Genomic DNA, 18,869 nt, shown 5'->3' with positions numbered 1-18,869 from the left:
GTCGCTCAATGCGAATAGCGAGTTCAATCAAGGAATCCACGCTGGAAGGAACCTCCCGGGAGAGAATCTCATCCTTTACCTCTGCGCGGAGACCCTCCAGAAAACGAGCGAGCAAAGCCGGCTCGTTCCAGCCACTGGAGGCAGCAAGAGTGCGAAACTCAATAGAGTAGTCTGTTATGGATCGATTACCTTGACATAGGGAAGACAGGGCCCTGGAAGCCTCCTCCCCAAAAACAGATCGATCAAAAACCCGTATCATCTCCTCCTTAAAGTCCTGATACTGGTTAGTACACTCAGCCCTTGCCTCCCAGATTGCCGTGCCCCACTCACGAGCCCGTCCAATAAGGAGAGATATGACGTAGGCGACACGAGCAGTGCTCCTGGAGAAGGTGTAGGGCTGGAGAGAAAACACAATATCACACTGGGTGAGGAACGAGCGGCATTCAGTGGGCTCCCCAGAGTAACACGGCGGGTTATTGATTCTGGGCTCCGGAGATTCGAAAGCCCTGGAAGTGGCCGGTGGATCGAGGCGGAGATGGTGAACCTGTTCTGTGAGGTTGGAGACTTGGGTGGCCAGGGTCTCAACGGCATGTCGAGCAGCAGACAATTCCTGCTCGTGTCTGCCTAGCATCGCTCCCTGGATCCCGACGGCTGAGTGGAGAGGATCCGAAGTCGCTGGGTCCATTCTTGGTCGGATTCTTCTGTTACGGTGCGTGAATGAGGACCCAAAAGCGAATTAACTTAAACAGAGCTTCTTTAATTACCAAACATAGGTAGGCTCAGACGGACCGGCAGATTCCGACAGGACAAGACAAGGTTACAGCAAACATGACGACAGTCTGGTTCAGGCATGAAACACAACAAACAAGAATCCGACAAGGACAGGAGCAGAAACAGAGAGAGATATAGGGACCTAATCAGAGGGAAAAAGGGAACAGGTGGGAAAAGGGGTGACGAGGTGGTTAGGAGGAGACAAGGCACAGCTGGGGGAAAGAGGGGGAGAAAAGGTAACCTAACAACGACCAGCAGAGGGAGACAGGGTGAAGGGAAAGGACAGAGACAAGACACAACATGACAATACATGACACTAGTGGTACCTGTTGTCTCATAGTTAGACTATTGGTACCTGTTGTCTCATAGTTAGACTAGTGGTACCTGTTGTCTCACAGACTAGTGCTACCTGTTGTCTCATAGACTAGTGGTACCTGTTGTCTCATAGTTAGACTAGTGGTACCTGTTGTCTCATAGACTAGTGGTACCTGTTGTCTCATAGTTAGACTAGTGGTACCTGTTGTCTCATAGACTAGTGGTACCTGTTGTCTCATAGACTAGTGGTACCTGTTGTCTCATAGTTAGACTAGTGGTACCTGTTGTCTCATAGACTAGTGGTACCTGTTGTCTCATAGTTAGACTAGTGGTACCTGTTGTCTCATAGACTAGTGGTACCTGTTGTCTCATAGACTAGTGGTACCTGTTGTCTCATAGACTAGTGGTACCTGTTGTCTCATAGTTAGACTGTTGGTACCTGTTGTCTCATAGTTAGACTATTGGTACCTGTTGTCTCATTGTTAGACTAGTGGTGTCTCATAGTTAGACTGTTGGTACCTGTTGTCTCATAGTTAGACTGTTGGTACCTGTTGTCTCATAGACTAGTGGTACCTGTTGTCTCATAGACTAGTGGTACCTGTTGTCTCATGGACTAGTGGTACCTGTTGTCTCATAGACTAGTGGTACCTGTTGTCTCATAGTTAGACTGTTGGTACCTGTTGTCTCATAGTTAGACTATTGGTACCTGTTGTCTCATTGTTAGACTAGTGGTACCTGTTGTCTCATAGACTAGTGGTACCTGTTGTCTCATAGACTAGTGGTACCTGTTGTCTCATAGACTAGTGGTACCTGTTGCCTCATAGACTAGTGGTACCTGTTGTCTCATAGTTAGACTGTTGGTACCTGTTGTCTCATAGTTAGACTGTTGGTACCTGTTGTCTCATAGTTAGACTATTGGTACCTGTTGTCTCATTGTTAGACTAGTGGTACCTGTTGTCTCATAGACTAGTGGTACCTGTTGTCTCATAGACTAGTGGTACCTGTTGTCTCATATACTAGTGGTACCTGTTGTCTCATAGACTAGTGGTACCTGTTGTCTCATTGTTAGACTATTGGTACCTGTTGTCTCATTGTCAGACTATTGGTACCTGTTGTCTCATTGTTAGACTAGTGGTACCTGTTGTCTCATAGACTAGTGATACCTGTTGTCTCATAGTTAGACTATTGGTACCTGTTGTCTCTTAGTTAGACTAGTGGTACCTGTTGTCTCATAGTTAGACTAGTGGTACCTGTTGTCTCATAGTTAGACTAGTGGTACCTGTTGTCTCTTAGTTAGACTAGTGGTACCTGTTGTCTCATTGTTAGACTATTGGTACCTGTTGTCTCATTGTTAGACTAGTGGTACCTGTTGTCTCATAGACTAGTGATACCTGTTGTCTCATAGTTAGACTATTGGTACCTGTTGTCTCATAGTTAGACTATTGGTACCTGTTGTCTCATTGTTAGACTAGTGGTACCTGTTGTCTCATAGTTAGACTATTGGTACCTGTTGTCTCATAGTTAGACTATTGGTACCTGTTGTCTCATAGTTAGACTAGTGGTACCTGTTGTCTCATAGACTAGTGGTACCTGTTGTCTCATAGACTAGTGGTACCTGTTGTCTCTTAGTTAGACTAGTGGTACCTGTTGTCTCATAGTTAGACTAGTGGTACCTGTTGTCTCATAGTTAGACTATTGGTACCTGTTGTCTCATAGTTAGACTATTGGTACCTGTTGTCTCATAGTTAGACTAGTGGTACCTGTTGTCTCATAGACTAGTGGTACCTGTTGTCTCATAGACTAGTGGTACCTGTTGTCTCATAGACTAGTGGTACCTGTTGTCTCATAGACTAGTGGTACCTGTTGTCTCATAGACTAGTGGTACCTGTTGTCTCATTGTTAGACTATTGGTACTTGTCTCAAGTTGTTATGGAGTTGGGGGGGGTTGTTCTGTACAGGGGATAGATCTGTGCCCCATTGGCAACATCAACTCGGAGTGGAAGGCTGAGAGAGGGGTCATGTAACGTCAACAACAACCACACAAAAAATTTCGGGTGGGCGATGTATGGAGAATCCACGCTGTACTCAAAGGGTGACAATCATCGCTGTTTGACAGCGTACAGTGTTGTTTATATCACGTAATAAATCCTGTTAACGGATCTATCTAACTGTTATTACACGAAATAACCAAAATAGTGTAATGTCTACATCTACTTGTCACGGGCGTCGTAAGAAGGTACCTGTTGTCTCATTGTTAGACTAGTGGTACCTGTTGTCTCATAGACTAGTGGTACCTGTTGTCTCATAGACTAGTGGTACCTGTTGTCTCATAGACTAGTGGTACCTGTTGCCTCATAGACTAGTGGTACCTGTTGTCTCATAGTTAGACTGTTGGTACCTGTTGTCTCATAGTTAGACTGTTGGTACCTGTTGTCTCATAGTTAGACTATTGGTACCTGTTGTCTCATTGTTAGACTAGTGGTACCTGTTGTCTCATAGACTAGTGGTACCTGTTGTCTCATAGACTAGTGGTACCTGTTGTCTCATATACTAGTGGTACCTGTTGTCTCATAGACTAGTGGTACCTGTTGTCTCATTGTTAGACTATTGGTACCTGTTGTCTCATTGTCAGACTATTGGTACCTGTTGTCTCATTGTTAGACTAGTGGTACCTGTTGTCTCATAGACTAGTGATACCTGTTGTCTCATAGTTAGACTATTGGTACCTGTTGTCTCTTAGTTAGACTAGTGGTACCTGTTGTCTCATAGTTAGACTAGTGGTACCTGTTGTCTCATAGTTAGACTAGTGGTACCTGTTGTCTCTTAGTTAGACTAGTGGTACCTGTTGTCTCATTGTTAGACTATTGGTACCTGTTGTCTCATTGTTAGACTAGTGGTACCTGTTGTCTCATAGACTAGTGATACCTGTTGTCTCATAGTTAGACTATTGGTACCTGTTGTCTCATAGTTAGACTATTGGTACCTGTTGTCTCATTGTTAGACTAGTGGTACCTGTTGTCTCATAGTTAGACTATTGGTACCTGTTGTCTCATAGTTAGACTATTGGTACCTGTTGTCTCATAGTTAGACTAGTGGTACCTGTTGTCTCATAGACTAGTGGTACCTGTTGTCTCATAGACTAGTGGTACCTGTTGTCTCTTAGTTAGACTAGTGGTACCTGTTGTCTCATAGTTAGACTAGTGGTACCTGTTGTCTCATAGTTAGACTATTGGTACCTGTTGTCTCATAGTTAGACTATTGGTACCTGTTGTCTCATAGTTAGACTAGTGGTACCTGTTGTCTCATAGACTAGTGGTACCTGTTGTCTCATAGACTAGTGGTACCTGTTGTCTCATAGACTAGTGGTACCTGTTGTCTCATAGACTAGTGGTACCTGTTGTCTCATAGACTAGTGGTACCTGTTGTCTCATTGTTAGACTATTGGTACTTGTCTCAAGTTGTTATGGAGTTGGGGGGGGTTGTTCTGTACAGGGGATAGATCTGTGCCCCATTGGCAACATCAACTCGGAGTGGAAGGCTGAGAGAGGGGTCATGTAACGTCAACAACAACCACACAAAAAATTTCGGGTGGGCGATGTATGGAGAATCCACGCTGTACTCAAAGGGTGACAATCATCGCTGTTTGACAGCGTACAGTGTTGTTTATATCACGTAATAAATCCTGTTAACGGATCTATCTAACTGTTATTACACGAAATAACCAAAATAGTGTAATGTCTACATCTACTTGTCACGGGCGTCGTAAGAAGGGGACCAAGGTGCAGCGTGGTGAGCGTACATATAGATTCCCTCACCGTGCTCCCAAACACTACACGCCTGTTGAAGACAACAGCAGACAGAGGGAACCAGACCACAGGTGTCACTGTTTTTACGGACGCTACACACTCCTACCTTGCACCTGTCCATTATTCCCGGTACGGGGTACTACTTGGCCTCAAAGGGAGAACGGTCCCCCCCCCATAGGGCCGTGGATAAAAGTAGTGCACTGTGTAGGGAACAGGGTTCTATTGGTGACATAGATGTGATGTCATAGTGCACTGTGTAGGGAACAGGGTTCTATTGGTGACATAGATGTGATGTCATTTGAGCCTTTTTATAACCGAGTCCCTGTTACATTATTGATTACCCTGTTAGTGTGTTGTAGAGGATCGGGACTGACTCATTCTGACTCACCTTCCATCTCTTTCTCTCTGTCTGTTTCTCTATCCCTCTATCTCTGTCTCTCTCTCAAACACCTTCCATCTCTTTCTCTCTATCTCTCTCTCTTTCCCTCTATCCCTGTCTCTCTCTCAAACACCTTCCATCTCTTTCTCTCTATCTCTCTCTCTTTCTGTCTTTCAATCCATCTCTTTCACTCTCCATCTCTCTCTCTTTCTCCATTCCTCTCTTCTCTCTCTCTCACCTTTTTCCTCTGTCTCTCTCTCTCCCTCTCTCTCACTCCCTCTCTCTCTCTGTCTCTCTCTCTCTCTCCCTCTCTGTCTCTCTCTCTCTCGCTCTCTCTCTCTCTGTCTCTCTCTCTCTCTCTCTCCCTCTCTGTCTCTCTGTCTCTCTCTCTCTCTCTTTCTCCATCTATCTCTGCAGTGTGTCATTCTGCTGTTAGACAGATGAACTGACATCCAACAGAGGGCATCTGATGGCCACTCAGATTGTCATGTCAAGTATCAAGTTTTAATGTCACGTGCTCAAGTACAGTGAAATGCTCTAAACCCAACAATGCAGTAATCAATAGCAGTGTAATACACAAAAAGAACAAGATAGAAGATCTAGATCTAACATGATGTAACGTCTTTATGAAACCTTTGTGATGTCATCTTTAGAATTTTGTGTTTTTTTGTTTCTTTTCACTTTTGTTTAATATCTCGTTCAGTTGCTAAGGCAATAAATAAACATATGTTCTCATGCCAATAAAGCCCCTTTGAATTGAAATTGAATTGACAGACAGAGAGAGAGACAGACAGACAGACAGACAGACAGACAGACAGACAGACAGACAGACAGACAGAGAGAGAGAGACAGACAGAGAGAGAGAGAGAGACAGACAGAGAGAGAGGAAAGGAAAACCCATCCCTCCCTCTCCATCCCTCCGTCTCCCAGTAACTGTATCCAGTCTAACTTCTCCATCTGATGTAACCCTACTCTCCACCTTGCTGACAGTGCATTATATCCTGCATCCAAAATGGAACCCTATTCCCTATATAGTGTATTGAGCCCAAAGGGCCTCTGCTCAAAAGTAGTGCACTAAATAGGGAATAGGGTGCCATTTTGGATACAAATTTCTGTATCCATTTGTTCTAACATCCCATAATAGCAGGGTAAGTGTGGTGGGGAACACACTCTTCCTCTTCCACCTGCTCCATGCGGGTTGCTAAGTGTTCCTCTGCGGTTGCGTTGCGGTCATCTCTTATTGTCCATCGACGGTCTTCGGGTTGTGAGAGGTTAACAACAACAACAACAACAACAATCTGTTTCGACAGAGCAGCTGTGAGATAAACAGTGTTAGGTGGAGTGTTGTCTGAGTAAGATAATATGTGTTACGGGCTAATTACAGATGGACCAATGTCGGAGCGCTCTCGCTAAAACCTGATTAGCATTGACTAATCTAGTTAACATAATCCCTACTGGGAGGGGGAGGGAGGGAGGGAAGGAGGGGGGAGACAGAGGGAGGGAGGGATGCAGAGAGAGAGGGGGGGACAGATGGAGGGAAGGTGGGAGTGGGGAGAGAGGGAGGGGGAGAGAGGGAGGGAGGGAGGGACAGAGGGAGGGAGGGATGCAGAGAGAGGGGGGGGGACAGAGGGAGGGAAGGTGGGAGTGGGGAGAGAGGGAGGGAGGGAGGGAGGGATGCAGAGAGAGAGGGGGACAGAGGGAGGGAAGGTGGGAGTGGGGAGAGAGGGAGGGAGGGAGGGAGGGAGGGAGGGAGGGAGGGAGGGAGGGAGGGAGGGAGGGAGGGAGGGATGCAGAGAGAGAGGGGGACAGAGGGAGGGAAGGTGGGAGTGGGGAGAGAGGGAGGGAGGGAGGGAGGGAGGGAGGGATGCAGAGAGAGAGGGGGGACAGAGGGAGGGAAGGTGGGAGTGGGGAGAGAGGGAGGGAGGGGGAGACAGAGGGAGGGAGGGAGGGAGGGAGGGAGGGAGGGAGGGAGGGAGGGAGGGAGGGAGGGAGGGAGGGTCCATCTATACGACTCCTTATAGTTCAATAAACCACACAGAGGCTGAACTCCAGTGGCCATAACTACATTAACTACATTAACTATAGAGCAGCCTCTGCATTAAAGTCTACCCTACCCCACCCCCGTACAAAACCACAACACCAATCAGGACATTTTAAAGTGGCCTTCGGCTGTCTATCACCACAGATGGACTGGACAGCTGTAGTGTGCACAGTAGACATGACGATATACACCTAATTGAACAGAATAATGTAGTTTTGGGTATTTAATGGACATTGTATATTGTGTTTTTTTTTTTTAAGGGAGTCTTGAATGTTTGTGTGGGACGCAATAAGAAGTGTATTCATGATTAGCATTACAGGTATAGTGTATACAAGAATCAGCAGAATAGTTGTCCACAATGTAGTCACCAATGTATCAACACATAATTGTTGTGATGAACAAAATAGCAAGTAGATGTATTCCAGGGAGTGGTTTGCCACATTGTCCTTCCATAATAAAAAACAACTTCATGCGGTGTCCCCCCCCCCCCAAAAAAAAAAAAAAAATCGGATTGATGTTATTTCGCCATCTTGTGTCTTTAAAACGTTACTCCATTCGACACCCCGGTCCAAAACTGCGCATGAACCGTTCGGTGTTTGACTTCCGCCGACAGAATCCCGCTAGACCAATAGGAAGACAGTTTTGCTTGCCCTCTGTTGAAGGATTTACTTCCGGGCACACGGTCCACCCGCTAGCTCGTCGAAATCAAAATGTATGAAGTGGATATTTTTCCGCGCTTCAAGATAATGCAATAATTTATGACGACTTCTGCTGTTTTAACTATATATATATATTTTTTGTTGTTGTTGTTGGTCGTGTGCATTTACTACTATCCGGGTTGTTTCGTTAGCCAACTAGCTTAGCTGGAAAACAAGAGTTGCGATCTTCGTGAAAGACACTTTCTTACCGCTGGTTAAAGAAGATGTCTGCGGAAGAGGCGGCAGACAAAACAGCCCCGGCGGACGCGAGTGCGGGAGATGGCGGAGACGAGGAAGAAGAGTGGCTCTACGGAGGTAAACAGGCGTTACAGTGAATATAACATTTAGCTAAGTGGTTCCAAGTTATAACACATGCAACTGCAAGTCGTTAGTACAGGTGCTACCTGATTAGCACAGTAGTTGCCGTAGCTTGCTAAAGCTGTGCTGCATGTGTTGGCCTAGTGTCACCACTGTAAACGTCAAGCCGACCAACTAACGCTACAGCATTTCCTTCAGGATTGCACCAAAGATTTGCACTTTGCTCAGTTTGTAGATATCTAGCTACCTGTATGTGGGGGAAATACAATGGACGGCAGAAGCATTGGATATGAATGGTTCGTTTGCATGGATCTTCTGAACCAATAAACGTGGCTAGTTAGCTATGTAAGTTATTTAACTAGGTACCGTTAGATATTGTAATCTATGACTTTATCGTTGACATTTTTACCGTTAGTTAGTTAATGAATGGTCGTTTCCCTTCTAGATGATGATGAGAGAGCTGATGAAGAAGAGGCCAAACTATCCGCTGCTGTCAGGTGACTTCCTCGCCCTCCATCCGTTTGTGTATAAATAAGCATGTTACTGAGTTGTCTCAACTTTCTCTGTTGTATTGTCTACAGGATGTGTCTGAATGTGTTGGTGATATTTCCGTCCAGTCTGAATGTGTTGGTGATATTTCCATCCTCAGTCTGAATGTGTTGGTGATATTTCAGTCCTCAGTCTGAATGTGTTGGTGATATTTACATCCTCAGTCTGAATGTGTTGGTGATATTTACATCCTCAGTCTGAATGTGTTGGTGATATTTACGTCCTCAGTCTGAATGTGTTGGTGATATTTACATCCTCAGTCTGAATGTGTTGGTGATATTTCCGTCCTCAGTCTGAATGTGTTGGTGATATTTCCATCCTCAGTCTGAATGTGTTGGTGATATTTACATCCTCAGTCTGAATGTGTTGGTGATATTTACATCCTCAGTCTGAATGTGTTGGTGATATTTACATCCTCAGTCTGAATGTGTTGGTGATATTTACACCCTCAGTCTGAATGTGTTGGTGATATTTCAGTCTGAATGTGTTGGTGATATTTCCATCCTCAGTCTGAATGTGTTGGTGATATTTACATCCTCAGTCTGAATGTGTTGGTGATATTTACACCCTCAGTGCACCTATTCCTGCTACTGAGTCAGAAGAGGCAGCTACTACAGGCAACGGAGTGGAAGCTCAGGTAAGACCTCTTCCCTCCCAGTGTGTCCCAAATGGCACCCTGTTCCCCTATAGGGCACCAAGTTTGACCGAAGTAGTGCACTATAAAGGGAATAGGGTGCTATAGGGCTCTGGTCTAAAGTAGTGCACGATATAGGGAATAGGGCTCTGGTCTAAAGTAGTGCACTATATAGGGAATAGGGTGCCATAGGGCTCTGGTCTAAAGTAGTGCACTATATAGGGAATAGGGTGCCATAGGGCTCTGGTCTAAAGTAGTGCACTATATAGGGTGCCATGGGGTTCTGGTCTAAAGTAGTGCACTATATAGGGAATAGGGTGCCATGGGGTTCTGATCTAAAGTAGTGCACTATATAGGGAATAGGGTGCCATTTGAGAGCGAGGGGTAGTGTTTCTCCTATCGTTGTCGATGCAAGGCGGGGTGAATTGGGATTTGTGTGTAATTAAGGTCTGGGGTTTCTTCGGGTCAGTTCATGTGGTCTGGAAACACTCTATGACCTACTATGTTATGTGTTCAGGAGATGGGTTCTGATCCGGGTTTCTGTCTCTCTCTGTTTGTTCCTCTCTCCTCCCCCTTCTCTCTCTTTCCCTCCCTCTTTTTCCATCTCTCTCCCTACTATCCCCCTTCCCTCTCTTTCCCTCTCCATCCTCCCCCTCTCTCTCTCCTCCCCCTTCTCTCTCATTCCCTCCCTCTTTTTCCATCTCTCTCCCTACTATCTCCCTTCCCTCTCTTTCCCTCTCCATCCCCCCTCTCTCTCTCCTCCCCCTTCTTTCTCATTCCCTCCCTCTTTTTCCATCTCTCCCTACTATCCCCCTTCCCTCTTTCCCTCTCCATCCCCCCTCTCTCTCCTCCTCCTTCTCTCTCATTCCCACCCTCTTTTTCTATCTCTCTCCCTACTATCCCCCTTCCCTCTCTTTCCCTCTCCATCCTCTCTCTCTCTCCTCCCCCTTCTCTCTCATTCCCTCCCTCTTTTTCCATCTCTTTCCCTCTCCATCCCCCCTCTCTCTCCTCCCCCTTCTCTCTCATTCCCTCCCTCTTTTTCCATCTCTTTCCCTCTCCATCCCCCCTCTCTCTCTCCTCCCCTCTCTCTTTCTCAGGAGAAGGAGCCAGGAGATGATGACGACAGTGATAGCGACAGCGACGATGATGACGATGATGTTCGTGTCACCATCGGAGACATCAAGACCGGAGCCCCACAGTACACGTACGTGTCTTTAAAGTAGAGGTCGACCGGTTAGGATTTTTCAACTCCGATACCGATTATTTGGGCCCCAAAAAAAAGCCGATACCGATTAATCGGCCGATTTGTACATATGTATTTGTGATAACGACAATTACAACAATACCGAACACTTATTTGAACTTATTATAATACATAAATAAAAAATCTATTTAGCCTCAAATAAATAATCAAACATGTTCAATTTGGTTTAAATAATGCAAAAACACAGTGTTGGAGAAGAAAGTAAAAGTGCAATATGTGCTATGTAAGAAAGCTAACGTTTCAGTTCCTTGCTCAGAACATGAGAACATATGAAAGCTGGTGGTTCCTTTTAACATGAGTCTTCAATATTCCCAGTTAAGAAGCTTTAGGTTGTAGTTATTATAGGTCTATTTCTCTCTATACCATTTGTATTTCATTAACCTTTGACTATTGGATGTTCTTATAGGCACTATAGTATTGCCAGCCTAATCTAGGGAGTTGATAGGCTTGAAGTCATAAACAGCGTTGTGCTTCAAGCACTGCGAAGAGCTGCTGGCAAACGCAGCAAAGTGCTGTTTGAATGAATGCCTACGAGCCTGCTGCTGCCTACCACCGCTCAGTCAGACTGCTCTATCAAATATCAAATCATAGACTTAATTATAATATAATAAACACACACAAATACTAGCTTTATCTAATTAATATGGTCAAATCCGGAAACTATCATTTCGAAAACAAAACGTACGGGAGTTGCAGCGATGAGACAAGACTGTAACTACCAATTGGATACCATGAAATTGGGTAGAGAAAATGGGTCAAATTTTTATAAACATGAATTTCTTTTAACTAAATATGCAGGTTTAAAAAAAAATATACTGGTGTTTTGATTTAAAGAAAGGCATTGGTGTTTAGGGTTAGGTACATTGGTGTTTAGGGTTCGGTACATTGGTGATTAGGGTTCGGTACATTGGTGATTAGGGTTAGAGGTACATTGGTGATTAGGGTTCGGTACATTGGTGATTAGGGTTAGAGGTACATTGGTGTTTAGGGTTCGGTACATTGGTGATTAGGGTTAGGTACATTGGTGTTTAGGGTTCGGTACATTGGTGATTAGGGTTCGGTACATTGGTGATTAGGGTTCGGTACATTGGTGATTAGGGTTCGGTACATTGGTGTTTAGGGTTCGGTACATTGGTGTTTAGGGTTAGGTACATTGGTGATTAGGGGTTAGGTACATTGGTGATTAGGGGTTCGGTACATTGGTGATTAGGGGTTCGGTACATTGGTGTTTAGGGTTAGGTACATTGGTGATTAGGGGTTAGGTACATTGGTGATTAGGGGTTCGGTACATTGGTGTTTAGGGTTCGGTACATTGGTGATTAGGGTTCGGTACATTGGTGATTAGGGTTCGGTACATTGGTGTTTAGGGTTAGGTACATTGGTGATTAGGGTTCGGTACATTGGTGTTTAGGGTTAGAGGTACATTGGTGTTTAGGGTTCGGTACATTGGTGTTTAGGGTTCGGTACATTGGTGTTTAGGGTTAGGTACATTGGTGTTTAGGGTTCGGTACATTGGTGATTAGGGTTCGGTACATTGGTGATTAGGGTTAGGTACATTGGTGATTAGGGTTCGGTACATTGGTGATTAGGGGTTAGGTACATTGGTGATTAGGGTTCGGTACATTGGTGATTAGGGTTCGGTACATTGGTGATTAGGGTTCGGTACATTGGTGTTTAGGGTTAGAGGTACATTGGTGTTTAGGGGTTAGAGGTACATTGGTGATTAGGGTTCGGTACATTGGTGATTAGGGGTTAGGTACATTGGTGATTAGGGTTAGAGGTACATTGGTGATTAGGGTTAGGTACATTGGTGTTTAGGGTTCGGTACATTGGTGTTTAGGGTTAGAGGTACATTGGTGTTTAGGGTTAGGTACATTGGTGTTTAGGGTTAGGTACATTGGTGATTAGGGTTCGGTACATTGATGTTTAGGGTTAGGGTTCGGTACATTGATGATTAGGGTTCGGTACATTGATGTTTAGGGTTAGGGTTCGGTACATTGGTGATTAGGGTTAGGTACATTGGTGTTTAGGGTTCGGTACATTGGTGTTTAGGGTTCGGTACATTGGTGTTTAGGGTTCGGTACATTGGTGTTTAGGGTTCGGTACATTGATGATTAGGGTTCGGTACATTGATGTTTAGGGTTAGGGTTCGGTACATTGGTGATTAGGGTTAGGTACATTGGTGTTTAGGGTTCGGTACATTGGTGTTTAGGGTTCGGTACATTGGTGTTTAGGGTTCGGTACATTGGTGATTAGGGTTTGGTACATTGATGATTAGGGTTAGAGGTACATTGGTGATTAGGGTTCGGTACATTGGTGATTAGGGTTAGGTACATTGGTGATTAGGGTTCGGTACATTGGTGATTAGGGTTAGAGGTACATTGGTGATTAGGGTTAGAGGTACATTGGTGATTAGGGTTAGGTACATTGGTGATTAGGGTTCGGTACATTGGTGATTAGGGTTAGAGGTACATTGGTGATTAGGGTTAGAGGTACATTGGTGTTTAGGGTTAGGTACATTGGTGTTTAGGGTTAGAGGTACATTGGTGTTTAGGGTTAGAGGTACATTGGTGATTAGGGTTAGAGGTACATTGGTGATTAGGGTTCGGTACATTGGTGATTAGGGTTCGGTACATTGGTGATTAGGGTTCGGTACATTGGTGATTAGGGTTAGAGGTACATTGGTGATTAGGGTTCGGTACATTGGTGATTAGGGTTCGGTACATTGGTGATTAGGGTTCGGTACATTGGTGTTTAGGGTTCGGTACATTGGTGATTAGGGTTAGAGGTACATTGGTGATTAGGGTTCGGTACATTGGTGATTAGGGTTAGAGGTACATTGGTGATTAGGGTTCGGTACATTGGTGTTTAGGGTTAGGTACATTGGTGTTTAGGGTTCGGTACATTGGTGATTAGGGTTAGAGGTACATTGGTGATTAGGGTTCGGTACATTGGTGTTTAGGGTTCGGTACATTGGTGATTAGGGTTAGGTACATTGGTGATTAGGGTTAGGTACATTGGTGTTTAGGGTTAGGTACATTGGTGTTTAGGGTTAGGTACATTGGTGTTTAGGGTTCGGTACATTGGTGCAACAAACTGTGCTTTTTTCGCGAATGCGCTTGTTAAATCGTCAGCCGTTTGGCGAAGTAGGCTTGTGATTGGGATGATAAATTAACGGGCACCGCATCGATTATATGCAACGCAGGGACAAGCTAGTTAAACTAGTAATATCATCAACCGTGTGAAGTTAACTAGTAATTATGTTAAGATTGATAGTTTTTTTTTTTTACAAGATACATTTAATGCTAGCTACGGTCTTTAGAGGGATAGTTCATCCGTAATGTCTTTAAAGGGATAGTTCACCCGTAATGTCTTTAAAGGGATAGTTCACCCGTAATGTCTTTAAAGGGATAGTTCACCCGTAATGTCTTTAAAGGGATAGTTCACCCGTAATGTCTTTAAAGGGATAGTTCACCCGTAATGTCTTTAAAGGGATAGTTCACCCGTAATGTCTTTAAAGGGATAGTTCACCCGTAATGTCTTTAAAGGGATAGTTCACCCGTAATGTCTTTAAAGGGATAGTTTACCCGTAATGTCTTTAAAGGGATAGTTCACACGTAATGTCTAAGCCGATCTGACCTTATTATTCCCAGATAAGGGGTTTTAAGTACAGCTGATGAGCCTGAATTCATCTATTGTATTTCACAGCCTTTAACGCTGTTGTTGTTGTTGTTGACATGTCTGGTTTGTTGTTGTTGTTGTTGACATGTCTGGTTTGTTGTTGTTGACATGTCTGGTTTGTTGTTGTTGTTGTTGACATGTCTGGTTTGTTGTTGTTGACATGTCTGGTTTGTTGTTGTTGACATGTCTGGTTTGTTGTTGTTGTTGTTGACATGTCTGGTTTGTTGTTGTAGAACGTATGGAGTGGCTCCTGTCAACCTGAACATAAAGACAGCGGGAGCCAGACCCTATGGAACAGGTACTGTAGTGTTCTGTTCTTCACCTGTTCTATGCACCTGACTTTACACAGGCCGACATGGAGTGGGAAATGTGTAGTACAGGCTGATAGAGGTGTCCAGTCCCACCACCATGTCTTGATAGGTGTCCATTCCCACCACCATGTCTTGATAGGTGTCCATTCCCACCACCATGTCTTGATAGGTGTCCAGTCCCACCACCATGTCTTGATAGGTGTCCAGTCCCACCACCATGTCTTGATAGGTGTCCAGTCCCACCACCATGTCTTGATAGGTGTCCATTCCCACCACCATGTCTTGATAGGTGTCCAGTCCCACCACCATGTCTTGATAGGTGTCCAGTCCCACCACCATAGGTGTCCAGTCCCACCACCATAGGTGTCCAGTCCCACCACCATAGGTGTCCAGTCCCACCACCATAGGTGTCCAGTCCCACCACCATAGGTGTCCAGTCCCACCACCATAGGTGTCCAGTCCCACCACCATAGGTGTCCATTCCCACCACCATGTCTTGATAGGTGTCCATTCCCACCACCGTAGGTGTCCAGTCCCACCACCATGTCTTGATAGGTGTCCATTCCCACCACCATAGGTGTCCAGTCCCACCACCATGTCTTGATAGGTGTCCAGTCCCACCACCATGTCTTGATAGGTGTCCATTCCCACCACCATAGGTGTCCATTCCCACCACCATGTCTTGATAGGTGTCCATTCCCACCACCATAGGTGTCCATTCCCACCACCATGTCTTGATAGGTGTCCATTCCCACCTCCATGTCTTGATAGGTGTCCATTCCCACCACCATGTCTTGATAGGTGTCCATTCCCACCACCATGTCTTGATAGGTGTCCATTCCCACCACCATGTCTTGATAGGTGTCCAGTCCCACCACCATGTCTTGATAGGTGTCCATTCCCACCACCATGTCTTGATAGGTGTCCAGTCCCACCACCATGTCTTGATAGGTGTCCAGTCCCACCACCATGTCTTGATAGGTGTCCAGTCCCACCACCATAGGTGTCCATTCCCACCACCATGTCTTGATAGGTGTCCAGTCCCACCACCATGTCTTGATAGGTGTCCATTCCCACCACCATGTCTTGATAGGTGTCCATTCCCACCACCATGTCTTGATAGGTGTCCATTCCCACCACCATGTCTTGATAGGTGTCCAGTCCCACCACCATAGGTGTCCAGTCCCACCACCATAGGTGTCCATTCCCACCACCATAGGTGTCCATTCCCACCACCATGTCTTGATAGGTGTCCAGTCCCACCACCATGTCTTGGTAGGTGTCCATTCCCACCACCATGTCTTGATAGGTGTCCATTCCCACCACCATAGGTGTCCATTCCCACCACCATAGGTGTCCAGTCCCACCACCATAGGTGTCCAGTCCCACCACCATAGGTGTCCAGTCCCACCACCATAGGTGTCCAGTCCCACCACCATAGGTGTCCATTCCCACCACCATAGGTGTCCATTCCCACCACCATAGGTGTCCATTCCCACCACCATAGGTGTCCATTTTCACCACCATAGGTGTCCATTCTCACCACCATAGGTGTCCATTCCCACCACCATAGGTGTCCATTCTCACCACCATAGGTGTCCATTCCCACCACCATAGGTGTCCATTCCCACCACCATAGGTGTCCATTCCCACCACCATAGGTGTCCAGTCCCACCACCATGTCTTGATAGGTGTCCATTCCCACCACCATGTCTTGATAGGTGTCCATTCCCACCACCATAGGTGTCCAGTCCCACCACCATGTCTTGATAGGTGTCCATTCCCACCACCATGTCTTGATAGGTGTCCATTCCCACCACCATGTCTTAATAGGTGTCCATTCCCACCACCATAGGTGTCCATTCCCACCACCATAGGTGTCCAGTCCCACCACCATGTCTTGATAGGTGTCCATTCCCACCACCATAAGTGTCCATTCCCACCACCATAGGTGTCCAGTCCCACCACCATGTCTTGATAGGTGTCCATTCCCACCACCATAAGTGTCCATACCCATCTCCATAGGTGTCCAGTCCCACCACCATAGGTGTCCAGTCCCACCACCATACGTGTCCATTCCCACCACCATACGTGTCCAGTCCCACCACCATACGTGTCCAGTCCCACCACCATAGGTGTCCATTCTCACCACCATGTCTTGATAGGTGTCCATTCCCACCACCATGTCTTGATAGGTGTCCATTCCCACCACCATAAGTGTCCATTCCCACCACCATAGGTGTCCAGTCCCACCACCATGTCTTGATAGGTGTCCATTCCCACCACCATGTCTTGATAGGTGTCTATTCCCACCACCATAAGTGTCCATTCCCACCACCATGTCTTGATAGGTGTCCATTCCCACCACCATAAGTGTCCATTCCCACCACCATAGGTGTCCAGTCCCACCACCATGTCTTGATAGGTGTCCATTCCCATCTCCATAGGTGTCCATTCCCACCTCCATAGGTGTCCAGTCCCACCACCATAGGTGTCCATTCCCACCACCATAGGTGTCCATTCCCACCACCATAGGTGTCCATTCCCACCACCATAGGTGTCCATTCCCACCACCATAGGTGTCCATTCCCACCACCATACGTGTCCAGTCCCACCACCATAGGTGTCCATTCCCACCACCATAGGTGTCCATTCCCACCACCATACGTGTCCAGTCCCACCACCATAGGTGTCCAGTCCCACCTCCATGTCTTGGGCAGCTTTGTGGAACTAGATGGTATAAATGTAGATATTGTTGATTAAAATGTTTTGATTGATGTACTAAATTGTCCTCTGTATATTTTAACCCTGGTAGATATTCTAAATGTTTCTCTTCCATGTGGTGTTCTGGTTTCTATTCTCTCTCTAGTAGGGAACAAGTTAAAGGGTGTGGATCTGGAGGCCCCGGGAAACATCAATGGAGTCCCGGTAGTGGAGGTGGACATGGAGACATTCGAGGAGAAACCCTGGAGGAAACCAGGTACGGGTTACTGTGGGCGGGGTTACTGTGGGCGGGGTTACTGTGGGCGGGGTTACTGTGGTGCGGGGTCACTGTGGGCGGGGTCACTGTGGTGTGGGGTTACTGTGGTTTGGGGTTACTGTGGGCGGGGTTACTGTGGTGCGGGGTTACTGTGGTGCGGGGTTACTGTGGTGCGGGGTTACTGTGGGCGGGGTTACTGTGGTTCAGGGTTACTGTGGTTCGGGGTTACTGTGGGCGGGGTTACTGTGGTGCGGGGTTACTGTGGGCGGGGTTACTGTGGGACATTCGAGGAGACACCCTGGAGGAAACCAGGTACGGGTTATTGTGGGCGGGGTTACTGTGGGCGGGGTTACTGTGGGCGGGGTTACTGGTTACTGTGGGACATCAGAGGAGAAACCCTGGAGGAAACCAGGTACGGGTTACTGTGGGCGGGGTTACTGTGGGACACTGTAGGAGTTTGTAAAAATAAACGTGTGTGTGTGTGTGTGTGTGTAGGTGCTGACCTGTCTGACTACTTTAACTATGGGTTCAACGAGGACACGTGGAAGGGCTACTGTGACAAGCAGAAGAGGCTGAGGATGGGCCTGGAGGTCGTCAACATCTCCTCCACCACCAGCAAAATCACTGTAAGATACAACATCTCCTCCACTACCAACTAAATCACTGTAAGATACAACATCTCCTTCACTACCAGCTAAATCACTAAGATACAACATCTCCTCCACCACCAGCTAAATCACTAAGATACAACATCTCATCCACTACCAGCTAAATCACTAAGATACAACATCTCCTCCACTACCAGCTAAATCACTAAGATACAACATCTCCTCCACTACCAGCTAAATCACTGTAAGATACATCTCCTCCACTACCAGCTAAATCACTGTAAGATACAACATCTCCTCCACTACCAGCTAAATCACTGTAAGATACAACATCTCCTCCACTACCAGCTAAATCACTAAGATACAACATCTCCTTCACTACCAGCTAAATCACTGTCAGATACAACATCTCCTCCACTACCAGCTAAATCACTGTAAGATACAACATCTCCTCCACTACCAACTAAATCACTGTAAGATACAACATCTCCTTCACTACCAGCTAAATCACTAA

The 18,869-nt window shown here is 46.0% G+C and overlaps 1 protein-coding gene across 2 annotated transcripts in view; it reads left to right on the top strand.

Moving 5' to 3' along the window:
- Positions 1 to 7,920: 7,920 nt before the first annotated feature.
- Positions 7,921 to 18,869, top strand: part of LOC110515636 (pre-mRNA 3'-end-processing factor FIP1) — a 47,353-nt gene continuing 36,404 nt past the window's right edge. Inside the window, exons 1-7 of one of the 2 annotated variants that reach the window (XM_090209914.1) lie at positions 7,921 to 8,325; positions 8,774 to 8,825; positions 9,451 to 9,514; positions 10,609 to 10,715; positions 14,690 to 14,754; positions 17,637 to 17,747; positions 18,243 to 18,373. In XM_090209914.1, coding sequence (XP_090066040.1) covers positions 8,235 to 8,325; positions 8,774 to 8,825; positions 9,451 to 9,514; positions 10,609 to 10,715; positions 14,690 to 14,754; positions 17,637 to 17,747; positions 18,243 to 18,373 — 621 coding nt within the window. In that variant the 5' untranslated portion in view covers positions 7,921 to 8,234. The remainder of the gene's footprint in view (positions 8,326 to 8,773; positions 8,826 to 9,450; positions 9,515 to 10,608; positions 10,716 to 14,689; positions 14,755 to 17,636; positions 17,748 to 18,242; positions 18,374 to 18,869) is intronic. The other variant, XM_090209915.1, reaches the window with a different exon arrangement.

The sequence above is a fragment of the Oncorhynchus mykiss genome, chromosome 19 (genome assembly GCF_057628025.1).
Source record: "Oncorhynchus mykiss isolate SJ-2025 chromosome 19, ASM5762802v1, whole genome shotgun sequence".
NCBI classification, from domain to species: domain Eukaryota; kingdom Metazoa; phylum Chordata; class Actinopteri; order Salmoniformes; family Salmonidae; genus Oncorhynchus; species Oncorhynchus mykiss.
The sequence above is the reverse complement of the archived record's forward strand: the minus strand, read 5'-3'. Positions and strand labels throughout refer to the sequence as shown.